Source organism: Oryx dammah, unplaced genomic scaffold (assembly GCF_014754425.2).
Source record: "Oryx dammah isolate SB20612 unplaced genomic scaffold, SCBI_Odam_1.1 HiC_scaffold_5, whole genome shotgun sequence".
In the NCBI taxonomy this organism is placed as follows: Eukaryota; Metazoa; Chordata; class Mammalia; order Artiodactyla; family Bovidae; genus Oryx; species Oryx dammah.
Window position 1 is genome coordinate 47,685,620 of NW_024070189.1, and position 16,408 is coordinate 47,702,027.

General features: G+C 50.1%; 1 protein-coding gene across 2 annotated transcripts in view; it reads left to right on the plus strand.

Moving 5' to 3' along the window:
- ANXA6 (annexin A6) overlaps window positions 1-10,837 on the plus strand; it is a 49,349-nt gene extending 38,512 nt beyond the window's left edge. Inside the window, exons 21-26 of one of the 2 annotated variants that reach the window (XM_040239561.1) lie at window positions 692-709; window positions 1,574-1,667; window positions 2,815-2,910; window positions 5,881-5,939; window positions 7,271-7,393; window positions 10,425-10,837. In XM_040239561.1, the coding sequence (XP_040095495.1) occupies window positions 692-709; window positions 1,574-1,667; window positions 2,815-2,910; window positions 5,881-5,939; window positions 7,271-7,393; window positions 10,425-10,484 (450 nt within the window). In that variant the 3' untranslated portion in view covers window positions 10,485-10,837. The remainder of the gene's footprint in view (window positions 1-691; window positions 710-1,573; window positions 1,668-2,814; window positions 2,911-5,880; window positions 5,940-7,270; window positions 7,394-10,424) is intronic. The other variant, XM_040239562.1, reaches the window with a different exon arrangement.
- Window positions 10,838-16,408: the final 5,571 nt, after the last annotated feature.

Genomic DNA, 16,408 nt, shown 5'->3' on the forward strand with positions numbered 1-16,408 from the left:
TGTAACAAAAATGGTTTCTAAAGTGTAAGGCTATTGAGAAGTTTATGAAGAGGATGATTTCAGTCTGCCCAACAGAATAAAGCAGTCAGCAGAGTTTTGGGTAAACAGGCAAAAACAAAATTCCATCTGGGGGGTGCACAGAGCTGACTGTATTTCGAACCCAGGCCCTGCGAGTCACAGCCATTTGCCTAACAAAATAGTGTCCTAACCTCAGAACTCTGTGCTCAGCATGATGCAACGATGGAAGTTCATCCTTGTGAGATGACTGGGGCAGCTGGCATTTTCCCACCTGACCGGCTGCATGTCCCGCCCCCCAGGCCTCAGCTTTCCTGTATCCTGTCTGTAACATGAGAGGGTGTGTAACAGGTCTCTGGAGGACCCTTCAACCCTGATGTGGTAAAGGGTGTAGGGATCAGGGCACTTCTCACATTGAACTTCTCAGTGGCAGGTGTGAGGGGCAGGGGGTCCTGTCCTGTACCCTCTGGTTATCCCTCCAGTAAGCACATCCATCGTTAATTCTCAGACCCGTCCTCATTTTGAGTCCCACTCAAAGATCAGGGGAAGGCGTCCCCGCAGCCCCTCCTCCCCCCATGCCGACCCGGGCTACCTCACCTGCACCCAGGGCCCCTCTCTGGGCCTCCTTTGACTCTTGCCTTCCCCTCTCTCCCTCCTCTCTCCTCCCTGCTCTCAGGTGGCTGCTGAGATCTTGGTGAGTGCCCTGTTCTTCACGTGGGTTTTAATGGTCTGAATCTGGGTGGGGCTGAGTGGGCAGAGTCAGGCATGATTTGGGGGCCTGCCCCCCAGGTTCTCTCTCTCCCCGTCAGGACCTCCAAAGAACCCCACTGCATGAAAAATGGGCTGGGCAAGTGTTTCCCAAACTTCACCACTCAACCACTTGCCAGAATGGTGCTATATACCCCCAACTGCGAGTAGTGCTTTAAATGGATGCTCATTTTAACCCCAAATGAGTTGTTTACTTTCTGGATGCACCATGTGGCCTGTGGGATCCTACTTCCCTGGCCAGGGATCAAACCCTCACCCCCTGCAGTGGGAGCAGAGTCTTGATTGCTGAACCACCAGGGAAGTCCCCAAATTGAATTACTTTAAAGGAAATTTCATATTGATGTAAACAGAACTGACCGGAAGATCACTGTGGAAATAAATATGTGGAGTGTAAACACATTTGCCTGTTTACCATGCTTGGGGAAACACTGGCTAGGCCATTTTCCCTTGCACACATGCACAGATACTTCCCCAGAGAGGCTTTCAGAGGGGTTTAAAGATGGAAGAAGAATCTGAGTCTCCATGCCCAGTCCCTGCTGCCCTTGCCCCAGGCCCAGTCCTGTGTCCCCAAGGCTAAGGTGGGAGTCCTTTGTGCTCAGCTCCTCTGGGTGAGTCCACATGGTCCCTGGGAGCTGGACAGGGGATGTGGAGACCGAGGAAGGGCCTCCTTGGGTCACTGGCTTAGCCCAGCTTCTCACCGCCCTCGACCCAGGCAGACATGAAAGTGAAAAACAACCAGGGCTTTCTTGTGTCTCCCCTCCCCATTCCTGCCCCCACCTGGGCTCTGCAGGAAATGGCAGACACATCTAGTGGAGACAAATCTTCCTTGGAGACACGATTCATGATGATCCTCTGCACGCGGAGCTATCCACACCTCCGGAGAGGTGAGACCCAACTCCCTCCCCTCCCAAGGCAGTGGGAAGATCCCCAACCCTTGACAAGAGGAGCCAGCTGCCCACCCACCCGCCCCTTACCCCAGCAAGGGAGTTTGTTGGCTGACGGGGACTCAGGAACCCCAGGGTCTGGTCCTGGCTGTGCTGCTAACAGCATCATTGAGCTTTGGGCCAACTCTCCTCACCTCCTTAGGGAAACACACATGATGCCTGGGATAAAGGATGGCAGGTGGCTTTAGCCTCCAAGGCCAACTCTAGGGGGTTGGTAGTGGCTGCCTAGAATGCTGTGTTGAGAGGGATTTGAAGGTACTGTGTCACAGTTCTTTGGTGACATCTTCCAGGAGCAAGGCAATGAGGGTGGTGATGACACAGAGACCACGTGCATGTCTTAGAGACACACAGGCTGCCACGTCACCACTGTATGCAGCGACCCTCACATTAGGCGGTGGTGAGGGGCCCTTACTACTGAGACAGTGACATTTTAACGTGCACGTGCCTGGTACTTTGCAGTAAAATACTTAAGGGGCTTTAGCACAGTGACTAAAAGAATGGACTTGGGAGCTAGACTGGCTTGATTCAAATCTCCCACTTATCAGTCATGTGACCCTGGGCAAGTTACTGAATATCTGTGCCTTTGTTCCCTTACCTATAAATATGGGATTTTAATTCTACCTCACATGACTGTTGTGAGGATGCAAAAAATAATTATTAATACACCAAACCGCTTGGTACCTGATAACTTCCTTAGTGTTATCATTGTGATTACTTACATTAATCTCTATCCCAACTTGACTTGGGAGGAAAGGGGGGCCCAGAAATGGCGAGGGGTTCACCCAACGTCCTTTGGTGAGCTTGGGGGACAGCTGTGAATAGCATGCCTGCTCCTTCTACTACCCCAGCCTGAGTTCCTGAAACTTGCCTGAAGCTCTGGGGCAGTGTCTGACTTGATACAGGCTTGGCTCAGAGTTCAAGGCAGCCTTGAGGTTAGAATGTTCCGTCCACAACAGCCCTGCCCGGTAGATTTAGGTCTGGGCTGCAGCCATGCCTGCTGCTGCTGGGTGGTGGGGGAAAGGATGATGTCCCCCCAAACCCCGCATCAGAGCTCACCTCCCACCTTGGGGGCTTCTCTTGGGGCCAGTCTTCCAGGAGTTTGTCAAGATGACCAACTATGATGTGGAGCACACTATCAAGAAGGAGATGTCTGGGGATGTCCAAGACGTGTTTGTGGCCATTGGTAAGTGGCGAGGACCAAGGGCAAGGGCTGGGAAGGGACAGGAAGCATGTCCAGAGTCCCTGGATGAGTGTGGCCTTTGCAACTTCTTAAACTACTAGTTCCAGAAAATAAGCACTGCCACTTCTTAGGGTCTGTCAATGCATGATTGGCGGGGTAACATGAGGACTCATTCTAGATGGCTGCTAACTAGCTTCAGTTGTGTTCGACTCTGTGCGACCCCATAGATGACAGACTCCCTCGTCCCTGGAATTCTCTAGGCAAGAACACTGGAGTGGGTTGCCATTTCCTTCTCCAGTACAGAAAAGTGAAAAGTGAAAGTGAAGTCGCTCAGTTGTGTCCAACTCCTAGCGACCCCATGGACTGCAGCCTACCAGGCTCCTCCATGGGATTTGCCAGGCAAAAGTACTGGAGTGAGTTGCCATTGCCTTCTCCGTCTAGGCGGCAGGGTAGGGTAAGGAAAGAGCTCTCTCTGGGGACATGGCTGGGAGGGTGATGGCTGGGCTGGGTAGGGGTGCAGTGTCCTGCAGGTCTAGGGTATGTAGACGTGCACACACCTTTTCCTCCTCCCAGCACCTGGGTCTCTTTGGTTACTCTCTTATTGCATAATATTAGCTCTTGCCTTTGAAAAGTCTTTCTTCTTTTGGATCTCAATTCTCCATGTGTACGAATGACTGAGTAGATATGAGCAAAGGTCAGATTTGTTTTTATTGGCGTTAGTGATTAGCAGTATCTTATTTTATGACTACAATACAATGCATTGTATTGATGCACTTTTTTTTTTTAAATCTTACCTTGAGGTATCAGTGGAAGGTTTTCACATAATTGCCATCAATTACAGGATGCCTATTGATTTTAGGGACTTCAAATGGAAGGAAAAGTTATTGTAGAACATAGGAAGCAGAGGTGTTATTGTCGTGATGTTATTATTTAATTTATAGTGGATCTTTACCAGCTGGGAGCAACACTTAGGAGACAGAATAGCGTAGTAAATCCAGGTGGAGTCCCATCTGTGCCACATTAGCTGTGCAGTTATATCCTTTAGCAGGTCATGAACACCCTGTGCCTCAGTTGTCCTCCTCTGTAAAGCAGGTGTGATAATAGTACCAGATTTAAAGGAGTTAGTTATATGACACTTAAAAAATAGCCTCCTGGCGCATAAAAGGCACTGGATAACTATTAGCTTCTGTTGTTATTTCCTATCAGACCCTATGTGAAGTTAGTTGCACACAGCTTTGTTTGAATCCTCACAAAGTGTTTTTATCTGCTTATTTTACAAAGTGGGCTGCTGGGGTTCAGCAAGGTTACATAGCAGTGGTGGAAGTGGGACTGGAACCAGAGGCGTCTGAGCCCAAAGCCCAGACTTGCATTAATCCCGGGGTAACCGATCTGCGGAGACTCACCTAGCCTTGCTCTCCTCGTGCTGCTTCCGCTTTCCTCTTTGCCCACCTAGAACACGTGCACGCGCATGTGTGTGCTTAGGTGTTCCGCTCCACTTCCCTCCATCCCACGGCAGACCCCGGGGTCCTCTGAGGCAGGTGGGCAGGCTTCAGGTTCCGGGAAAGGCTTTCTGGGTTGGTTATAGAGGATGGAAGTTTCTGCCCAGTCTCCTCCTTAACCACACTGAGCCCCAAGCTTGCAGTCAGGGCAGTCTCCTTGGAGGGGGTGACAGGACTGGGGATGTGGATTTGGGGAGGTAAAGTAGTGGAGGACAGACAGGAAACTTCCCCTTACCTTGGGGAAACAGGAGATGAGAGAGCGAAGGGAGACAGGAGCTTTGATTTTCAGGTCGAGGAGCTTGGGTTTTGTTTAGGAGGTGGTAGGGAACTACATAAGGACCCATGAAGGTCAGTATATAATGTGGTCTTTCCCACAGGGTCCCGAACCTGCTGCAGGGGCCTGTCTCCTGCATGTACACGTATATGCCTGTATACACGTATATGCCTGTATACACGTATATGCCTGTCTCCTGCATGAGTATGCCCTTGGGATGCACGGCTCCAGCCTCTCGGCCCCTACCCTCCTCATAGAGATGCTTTTACATCCAGAATCATTCTAGCGTTTTGGCTCTGGCTTCTGAATCCTCCTCAAGCTACCTGAGACACCCTTTCTGATCCCTGTGAGCTCTGGGGCCTTGGAATCCAGCAGCTGCTGAGGGCTAGAGACCCACCCCCCATCCCCGACCTTGGAGGGTGGGAGGTTGTTACATCAGGCAAGCAGTATTTGGGGTGGTGCTAGGTAGGTTGATGCAAACATGTGGAGAGTCTGGGGCAACACTCAGCTCCAGGGATTGGCAGTGCCCTAAATTACACTGACAGTCTTTCTTTGGTGTAGTGTTTCTCTCAATCAGGAGTTCTCAAACATTAGGCTGTACCACAGTGAGGTATGCAACCAACCAGGTTTGTGCTAACACCAGGAATGCCCCAGGTAAAGTGGGGTGAGCTGGTCACCCACCTTCCAAGGTACAGATTCAGCACATCCTGAGGGTGGGACACGAGAAAGTACATTTCTACCAGGTTCCCAGATGATGCAGACAACTTCTAGGAACTAAACTTTGAGAACCTCTGCTTAAAATATTTCTTGAATCTGAATCTTTAGGGTGGAGCCTAAAACCTGAGTTTTACTCAAGTTCGTCTTTGATTCTGTTGCACTTAGAAGTCTGAGGCCCTGTACCGTGGCTTCGCGAGTGGTTTCTTCCCTTTGAGTCCTTTGCTAGCCTTGGTTAGCTACAAGCGCCTCAGCAGGAAACGAGATACAACTGAGTTAGAGCCAGGTCCATGGATGAGACAGAGGAGGAGGTGTCAGGAAGGGGGAGTGAAGGTGTCAGGCCTGGGGGTGACCCTGGTTTGGCCACAACCTTGGGCACAGGTTGCAGGGAGAGGATATGCTACTTCAGTAGCATCAGCAGCAGCCCATGGTCTGGCCACACCTCCTCTGACCAAGTACCCTGCATCTCTTTCCTCTTCCTACCAGTTCAAAGTGTCAAGAACAAGCCTCTCTTCTTTGCTGACAAACTTTACAAATCCATGAAGGTAAGAAAACTTACTTGTGTGTTCGTTTCCCTTTGCGCACTTCCACTTTGGCGCACAGGTGGGCACCACCGGCCGGGTCAGGAATTGGGGTTGCTTCCACCTGGTTGATGTTTCTCAGCCTTTGTCCCAGGCCTGGTTCTAGGAGAGTAGTTCTCAACCAGGGGGTTACGTTGCCCCCTGGGGAACACTGGTCAGTGTTCAGATGCATTTGGTGGTCACAACGTGGGGAGTGTTGCTTTTTGCATCTGGTGGGTAGAGAGCAGGAATGCTGCCGAACACCCTCCGATGCACACACAGCCCCCACAGCAGAGAATGGTCTGGTCCCAGACGCCAAGGTTGACAAGCTTATTCTGGGAACTTGAAAAGGACAGTCTCTGTCCCCTTGGCACTCCCATTCTAGCAAGTGAAACAGTGTCTCCTGTGACAAATGATCACAAAAAGAAGCGAGTGCTCAACTCTGGGACTAGCTCTGGCTTCCTGAAAACCCAGGCCACTCTAGCCAGCCTCCCAACCCAACAGTGGAGTCCCAGCTGCTGACAGAGCCTGGACATTCTGTTTAGTGGGAGTGAGCCTGAGACCCCTCTTAGCCTGCTGTCCCCAAACATGACAACCATCTCTTGAGCCCTGGCCATATGCAGCCCTGACTCCTCAGCTGGTGTTCTGAGCTCCTGGGGGGCAGAGGTGGGCCTTGGCTGCCCATACATTCCATGTTCTGTGTCTGCTCCTTGGATCCTGTATTAATTTCCCAGGGCTGCTGTCACAAATTGAGTGACAATAGTGTATTCTTTCACGATTCTGGAGGCCAGGAGCCCAAAATGAAGGTGTTGGCAGGAGGGGTTCCTCCTGGAGGCCCTAAAGGAGAAGCTCTCCCATGCCTCTCCCCCAGCTTCTGATGGTTGCCTGGAACCCTTGTGTTTCCCGGCTTGTGGCTGAGTCCCTCCAGTCTCTGCCTTTATCTGTGTGTATGTCCACGTGTCCTTCATGTAAGAACAACAGTCACTGGATCTTGGGCTCACCCCAGTGCAGTATGTCCTCTACTAATTTCATGTGCAAAGACCCTATTTCCAAAGTAGGTCACCTTGTAAAGCTCTAGGTGGACATGAATTTGGGGAGCATGCTATTCAGCTTATATAGGCAATTGTTGCCTCTGTCTGGCCAGTCCTAGGCACAGGGGAGTTGGAGTCAGGACTGTTTATGGAAGACAGAGGCAGGATGTCCCACCCCAGGTTGCAGGGGAAAGGGAGTGGAGCAGATGGACACCCAAGAGCTCCTACCTGACCTAGCCCCTTCCTCCTCCTGCCCTGTGTCTCCCTGTCACCTGACTCCACCAGGGTGCTGGCACGGATGAGAAGACCCTCACCAGGATCATGGTCTCCCGGAGTGAGATCGACCTGCTCAACATCCGGCGGGAGTTCATCGAGAAATACGACAAGTCTCTCCACCAAGCCATTGAGGTGAGGGGCAGGCAGGATGAGAGGTCAGGGGGTAGGGGGGAGTGTCAGATGCTCCAACATAGACGTTCTTTTTATTCCCAGAGTGTCACCTCTTAGAACAACCAAGACGTTGCTAAATGAGAGGAGATCTGCCTTACTTACTGTTCATACCAAAATAAACTCCAGGTGGATCACAGGCTTATAATTTAGGATTTCCAAATAAAACAAGAGCCCCTTTTCTTGCTTTTTAAAAGCAATTTTATTGAACCATAATTTACAGACCATAAAATTCACCTGTTTTAAGGGCATAAGTCAGTAATTTATAGTAAATGGGACAAATTGTACAGTCTCCTCCACAGCTCAGTGTTTTCATCACCCCAGTGGCGTCCCTTGTACCTGTCTCCACTGCCGGCTCTAAGACAACTTTCAAGGGACTTTCTGTCTCTAAAAATTTGCCTTTTCTGATTATCTCATGTAAATGGAATCAGGTATAATATGTCTACTTTTTTTTTTTATGAAGCCCATTTCTTTGATGTTGAGATTGACCAAGATCTTAAAGCTTGATGCTGGACTTGGTTGACAAGACCATGGGGAAGCTCACAGGCAGTCTCTTACAGACTTGGTGGAGATGTGAATTGGTAGAACATCTTTATTATTTTTTCTTCCAGTTTTATTGAGATATAATTGACATATAACACTATACCAGTTTAAGGGTACAGCATAATGATTTGACTTATAAAAATCATGAAATGCTTATCCCAGTAACTTTAGTGAACATCCATCGTGTTATATAGAAACAAAATTAAAGAAGTAGAAAAATGTTTTGTGTGTGTAATGAGAACTTTTAGGATTTACTCTCAACTTTTGTATATCATTATATAATTTTTATATATTATATATTACAGCAGTGTTAATTGTATGTTTCACGTTGTACATTGCATCCCTAGTACTTACAACTGGAAGTTTGTACTTCTTGACTACATCATCCAGTTCTTCCTCCCACCACCCACAAATCTGAACTGTTTCTATGAGTTGATTTGTTTTTGAGTTATAATTGATCTGCGACAGTGAAGTTGCTCAGTTGTGTCCGACTCTTTGAGACCCCATGGACTATAACCTATCAGGTTCCTCCGTCCATGGGATTTTCCAGGCAAGAGTGCTGGAGTGGATTGCCATTTCCTTCTTCAGGGGATCTTCCCGACCCAGGAATCGAACCTGGGTCTCTCACATTGCATGCAGACACTTTACTATCTGAGCCACCAGGAAGATCTATAATTGATCTATAACACTGGGCTATTTCCTATTATACAATGTAGTGATTTTTTTCTATACATTTCAAAACGATCACCACAGTAAGTCTACTTACAACGTGTCACTGTACAAAAGTATTAGTTATTGACTGTATTTACCACACTGTACATTTCATACCCATGACTCATTTTTATTTGGCAACTGGAAGTTTGTCCCTCCAATCTCCCTCCCCTTTTTCTTTCCTCCTTCTGTCCCCGTTCCTCTGGGAATTGGTATTTGCTCTCTGTATCTATAGCTCTTTGTTTTTTGTTACAATTGTTCATTTGTTTGGTTAGATTCTGAGTATATATGAAACTATACAGTATTTTTCTGACTTATTTCACTTAGCACAGTAATCTCTAGGGCCACCTGTGTTCTTACAAACGGCGAGATTTCACCTTTACAGCTGAGTAACATTCCATTGCACGTGTGTGCCACGTCTTCATCTCTTCATCAGTTGATGGGCACTTGGGCTGCTTCCGCATCTTAGCTGTTGTGTATAATGCTGCTATGAACATAGGGGTGCATATATCTTTTCTAAGTAATGTTTGTTTTCTTTGGATAAACACCCAGGAGTGAAATTGCTGAAACGTGGTAGTTCTATTTTTTATTTTTTGAGGAATCTCCATACTTTTTCCATAATGGCCTGTTTGGCTGAAACTTTTACTTTCATTTTAGGTTTGAAGGATTCATTAACAAAAGAGACCACTCATTACATACACAATAAACAATTTTAATCTTAAATAGAGGATTGTTTTACTTAATTTCATGTACAGTCATTAAAAGAAAAGAAATAGAAACAATAGAGAAAGGTAACAGCATATACATCACCAAACTGAGCCGAAACCCACATTCAGGCTTGAATAGCGCTGGGAAGTTGCAAGTAAAAGCTATCTGGAGTCTCAATGGGAAAAAGGTCTCTGGCGGTGCATCCACCCCACAGGTGAGCTCTGGGCGCTCCCAATACCAGGCTACAGACTGGTATCATCATCAGTTTGTACACAAACTAGCAGCTCTGGTTTTCCTCTAACTTTTACAGTGCTTTGTGTTTGACCTTGTGAATCATGAGACTTTTTCGATACTAGGGGGCTGGCCAGGCCTCCAGGGGCTCAAGAACCTCCAAAACCCACCCCCTTTCTTACCCAAAGTGCTGCTTGTGTGGTTGCAGGCAGACACGTAGTCTAGGCAAGGTCAGAGTCAGTCAGAGGCCTGCTTCTGAAGCCTAAATAAGGTGCCTCCATTTCCATTTCCATTTCCCTAACATGCCAGACATACAACATAACCCTAATGCTGTTCACATAAACTTCTGCAAGGGCTGGTGCCCAGCAAGTGCTCAGTAATGTTTGTTCAAATAAGGAATCCCATAACACATGTGTTAATGAGCTTGGGGGGAAAGTGTTAGCAGAGTACAAGGGAAGAGGCCAGAATAGAGGGCTGTGATCACAGCAGAGGGGGCACCTGATGGCAGACAGGATTTGGGGGCAGTGCAGAGGGCATGCTGGATGGAGGAATGGTAGGCGATTAGGTAGCAAGATGCTGAAGATGCTTCCAGAAGGAAAGGAGGGTCAGACCACATGAGGCCTTGAGGCCAGGCTGAGAGCTCGGGCATCTTCCCTGAGGACAGTGGGGAGCCACAGAAGGGACATGGGGGCCTTTATGTGTCGGGGGCGACATCCAGGCTGAGAGCAGCTGGGAGGAGGGGGCCTTGAGATCATCAGTATTGTTCCACTCACTCACTCTGCTCTCCCTCTGACCCTGCCAGGGTGACACCTCCGGACACTTCCTGAAGGCCTTGCTGGCCATCTGTGGAGGCGAGGACTGAGGCCACTGGTGCTCATGGGCACCTCTGCTGAGCGATGGTCAGCAGCACCCCCTGCCATGACCCAGCCTGATGCTCCAGCTTCAGAGACTAAAGAAGGGACAGGGTGGGGGGAGGGGTCAGGGTGGGCGCTTGTCTTCAGCTGGGGTTTAGGGGAAACTCCCACTCCTGTGAGCCACTGAGGGCCCGGCTCACGTCTGAGCGGCCGAAGAACCGGAGCCATTGATCCCGTCCACCTCCACTCCCCATCCTCCTCCTCCTCACGCCTTCCCAGCTTCCATCTCTTGTCACACCCCCTGCCCTGGTCTGGGCTTTATCGAAGCCAAAAACATTCTGAGCCTCCGTCTGTGAAGTGAGTGATGTGTGTGTGCTTTTATGGGGGGTGTGGTGCCAGTTCTGGGGAGGAGGGGGAGGAAATGCGCCGAGCCAGCTGGCAGTCCTCCCACTGTCTCACTGCCCCCTCATCCCGATCATGGTGCTAGAGCTGAACCAGGAGCACAGAGGCCTGGGTTCAAGCTTGCACCTGCCACACACCTGCTCTGTGACCTTACACCAGTCTCTTTCCGTCCCCGAGTCTCTATTTTCTTATCCACAAAATATGGGCTCGACAAAAAGATCTTGGCTTATTCTTCTAATGTTGACATTCTAGGATGTGCCTCCAAATCGTTCCCTTTCCATTTCTCTCTTTAAATAAACAGAGACATACAGACGCATAAATGCATTTCCCAGGGGGATCTGTGATTTTGATGCAAAACCTGCAGCCTGAGTTGCCACCATCAGAGCCAAGGTGTTAAGCTACCCGGGAGTGGCTTCTGCCTTCCCCCCCGAATGAGGGTCAGAGCTTGGGTCCAGACTGGAAAGGCTGGCCCAGCTGGCTCTAGGTTTCAGGTCCCTTCTCTCCCCTCTGCTGCCTGGATGTTTCTCTGTGAGCTCTTCATCTGTTTAACCTCTGAGCCCAGACTTCCTCTTTTGAACTCTTCAGGGGCACCAGATGTGATCGTGATCTGGGGAGGCCTGTGGAAAGCTTCCACTTTGTGAAGATCAGTGATCAACTGGTCAGCTGCACTTTCTCCATCTCCCTTACCTCAGCTCTGGTTCTGCTCTGGGACTCAGATCTCAAACTGTCCAGTACCGTGGCATGTGGGTGCCTAGGGGGTGGAGGGCTCTGCTCCCTGTCCCAGCTGACCTGCCCTCTCCTGCAGTTCAGTGTGTGTTAATTCACTGATCAGGGAACCGGGTGAGGGGTGTTGGGAAACATGCTGGTCTGGTCTTTTTTTTTTTTTTTTCCTAGCTGCACTGTGTGTGGCATGGGGGAATCTTAGTTCAGTGATCAGGGGTTGAACCTGTGCCCCCAGCAGCAAAAGCTCAGAATCTTAACCCCTGGACCACCAGGGAAGTCCCAAGTCTGGTCGTGTGTGACCTTGGACCAGCCCCTGCCATCTCTGGGTCTCTTCATGTGTGCAGCGAGGGATTGGACCTAACAGTTTTGAAGAGCTGTCTCTCCATCTGAACATAATGAGTCTGAAAGTCAGGCAGTTACCTTGTGTCTTCCCCACTTCTTCCCTCCACCAGGCTGTGAGCCCAAACCTTGTGAGGGTCAGCTGAGACTTGTTTGGGTATTTGCCCAATTGATTGTTACCATAGATAAATTAACACGGTGATTCAGGGCTGTGGAGCCAGACCTTTGCCACTGACTGAGCATGTTATCTCTGTGAGCCTCAGTTTCCTCATCTCTAAGACAGGGCCCAGTCCTACCTCCAGCACAGCCTTTGTGGAGTAAATGAGATAGTTGGTGGAAGTTCAGGGCTGCCTGGACCAGAGTAAGCGGCTGGGATCACCCACCCGGAGCCAGGCACCGCTGTCGGAGCCGAGAGGTGACTCCCAGGATGTTTCCTTGAGCTTCGCTTCCAAGCATTTGTCAGCAGTGGATCACAGAGGCATCCCAAGACAAATACAACAGTGTCCTACAAATACGTACCGAGAGACGAATAGGTTGGGGGTGGAAGGGAAAGAGTGATGGAATCTGAGGGAATAGATGTAGGAAGGCCTCATAGACCCGGGGGAACACAGAAGCGGAGAAACCAGGAATTTCTAGAAGCCCTAGAAACCAGGAAGGAGCGCTCACACGGAGTCCTACCTGTGTACTAACCACTGTAAACCCTCGACAGGCAGTTTTCTCAGTTAAGGGATGTTGCCTTCTGAGACTGGTCGGCAGTAGGAAGGAGACCCTCAGCTGTTTTTGTTTTATTTATTTGGCTGCAAGGGGTCTTAGTTGGCAGCTTGTGAAAGCTAGTTCCCTGACCAGGAATAGAACCCAGGCCCCCTGCATTGGGATTTTGGAGTCTTAGCCACTGGACCATCAGTAAAGTCCCCTCTCAGTGTTTTGAGTTTTGAGGGGAGGTAGACAAGATTAGAAATGGGAATTGGCATCCAATTAGAGAAGCTTGTAAGTCAGGATTATATCATAACCCAGGGGTGGCCTTTGGAGGTTCTTTGGAAAACCTATAGGAGACTTCTCTGGTGGTCCAGTGCTTAAGACTCCGTGCTTCCACTGTTGGGGGCAGGGGTTCGATCCCTGCTCGGGAAATGAAGATCCCCCATGCCATACAGCATGCCAAAAAAAAATATTTTTTTTTAAAGGAGAGGTTATGAAGGAAAAGAGACCAGTTGGAAGGCTATTAAAATAGTCCCACCAAGTCCCAGGTGTCTGCAGAAGAAACCATGCTTTTTCCTTGGAGCTGTGACAGAGAAAGGAGTCACCACTGTTCTGAATCCAAGACACCTCATTCATCCAACCATCCGCTCATGCAGCTTGTGCTTACGAATGCCTCCTATGTGCCCTGCCACTTGCAAGATACTAAAGATACAAAAAAAAGTTAGACCTTTGTGGTCCTCATCCTTAAGAGATTCTGTTCGAGTGTCCCTCCCACCCACCTCTCTCCAAAACATAGTATACGACACTGGAGCTTGTTTCTGTGGCCAAAGTTCAACAGAGAAGTGGTGGGGTCTAAATTAAAAACGAAAGGAAAGAGAAAGCAGAACCCAGACCGCTGCTGTCTCAAAGTGGGAGCACGGGAGGATGGTCGTGACATCCTACGTGTGGGAGGGGCCCTCAGAAATTCTCACCTCCCTCTCAGCCAGACAGACAACTGACACTTCACAGGCCCAGGGTCACAGAGCCTTTCAGTGGCAGACAACCGGAACTACGCGGTCCTGACCTCAGTGCAGCACTTATCACCCCCGCCCAGGTCCTTCCACTTCCTCAGTCTTCCCAGAGGGCTTCAGTCCAAAGTCAGCCTTCCTCCAGCTCCGAACTGGTCCCCTCCAGCCCTGAGCCCTGCCTTTTCCCTCAAGGAAAACACTTCCCAGCAGCTCTGGTCTGGGGTGCGCTCGGGTCTTTACGGCCACGGGGAAGCGTGTGAAGGAAGTGGCTGGTTGGCAGGAGATTGCCCTTTCGACCTGAGCCGAGAGTGACGACTTGGGGATTGCCACTGTCCTATTTCCTGCTGTTGGAGAGCTCCGTGGGAAGTGTGGGCTATTTACAAGACCCCGACATTTGCTGTGGCTGGCTTTGCTGAGAGGCAAGTCACCGCCAGAGTGATCCCACTGGAGAAGCCCCTCCTCAGTCGTCCTCTGCTGTTAGGCAAAGGAGATGGCTAACTAGGCTACTAACCAGAGTCCAAGTGCTGATGGAAATTACCTGAAGACAGAGGCAACACGTCATGAATGGACTGAACTGGAAATGGTCTGCAAGATCATCTGAACCAGCCCTCCTACTTCCCAAGTTGGGAAATGGAGGCCCCAGAGTTGAACTGCGGCCCTGGGGTGACCCCTGTGACCAGCGCCCAGTTGTCCTGATTCCAGCTCTTCTCTCTGCTGACACACTCGCCTTCCTGCTGACAGCAGAGCTGAGAACAAGATGGGGAAGTGTTGAGTTGACTGGCCCACAGTTCAGAACCCAGAGCAGTAAATCACCACTCCAACGGGCCTCTCCGCACCCTTCAGACCTCAGGTTTCCCAGGTCAGACTTCCCCCACTTCACAGCAGCACGTAGACGAGTGGGAAATGCTGGTTCTGCACCGAGTCGACCACTCAGTAGTCAGTTCTATAGAGGGAGGCGGGCAGTTCAGCCTGGATTCGAATGCCAGCCAACCACTGGGAAGTAGATAGGTCACTTGGCCTCTGTGCCTTGACATCCTCATCTGTAAAATGGGAACAACCAAGATTTCTGTCTCACAGGGTTGTTGTGAAGATGAAATAAGGCAATGCATGTCTGAGCACACTATCTGGGATACAGCAAGGGCTCAATAAATATCAGCCCTTTGTTATTAATCAATAGGCTGGATTCCATTTCAGAGCAGAGAAAGAGAAGGAGTCTCTTTCAAGAGCTTCTGATGATTTACTGAGTCCCTGCAACTGTGCTCCTTACTCTCAGAGAAAGCTAAGTGGGAAAATGTTATAAGAAGAATTCAACGAGGCACACAGCAGCAAGGGATACCAAGAGGCCACAGATGAACCACAGACAGGCCAGAAAAAGACTCTCTGGAAGGTGGATATGTGAGAACCACCTCAAAAGATGAGTAGAGAGGGAACTCCCTGGCCATTCAGTGATTCAGATGCTGAGCTTTCACTGCAAGGGGTGAAGCTTTGATCCCTGGTCGGGGAACTAACATCTGGAAAGCCAAGTAGCATGGCTTGGGGTAGATGGGGAGGGGGAGAGATGGGTAGAAAAGATATTGAAGGAGGGAGAGAGTCCTTTGAGGTAAGATACAGAAGTGGGGAGTGGAGGCAGTGGGGTGTGCTCCTGAGGGCCCTGCCCCACACCCAGCATGAGGACACCACTCAGGACAGTCATGGAGATTCCAGGTTGGAGTCTGGCCTTTACCCTCTGGGCCCTGGCCAGCCCGTGAAGGCACTGGGGATGGGAGTAGTAAGATCAGAGACATCCTTAGAAAACTGTTTCTGGGGATCAGCGTGGAGGAGGAGACCAGCCCGGCAGCTGGGAGACCATTGAACAGGCTTGCAGTTATTCCCCAGATGTGGAGGGATGAGGATGCGAGCCAGGGCTGGGGAAGCAGAGATGGAGAAAAGTGAAGAAGGATGAATGGGGGAGCAAGAAACCAAGGAAACTGCCCTAACTGCTTTGGGGAGCAAGAGAGGGAGGCCAAGGTGAAGCCAGGCATCATCACCTGGGAGTCAGAGGCAGCAGAAGTGTTTTAAAGCCAAGGACCCTGACGTAGCTGTCCCTTCACCCTCTGCTCAGCGAGGTGAGGCCCAAGGAGGCCCTCGACCAGAGCCTTCTGGGAACGGGCCCTTCCTTCCATCTGTGGGACAGCCCTACTCCTTCCTCCAGCTACCACCTGCCCTCAAGGCTGCCAGCTGTAAGCAGAACCCCTGAGGGGCTACTCCACTGAGATCGCCATGGACCTTGACCTGGAGACAGCCATGGGCGGGGAGGGGAGGGCCTGATAGGAGAGCAAGGAGGGTGGGGACTGACACAGAAATCTCAAGCCTGTGCTGGCCAGCCATCTCCACTTCCACTTGCCCTTACATCTGGCATCTACTCAAAGCTCATAAGTACTACTATCCACCCACACACAATTCCAAACCACAGCCACGCATAGCCACATGATGTACACACTCTGTATACCCAGACCCACCTTTCCCACCAGGGCTGCCAAAACTGGCCTGCTTTCCCCACCAGAATGATCTTGTTATTGCGAACCAGAGAAACAGGAAGAAAGGTACAGTCTCTATCCTCACGGAGAAGGCGATGGCACCCCACTCCAATACTCTTGCCTGGAAAATCCCATGGACGGAGGAGCCTGGTATGCTGCAGTCCATGAGGTCGCAAAGAGTCGGACACGACTGAGCGACTTCACTTTCATTTTTCACTTTCATGCATTGGAGAAGGAAATGGTAACCCA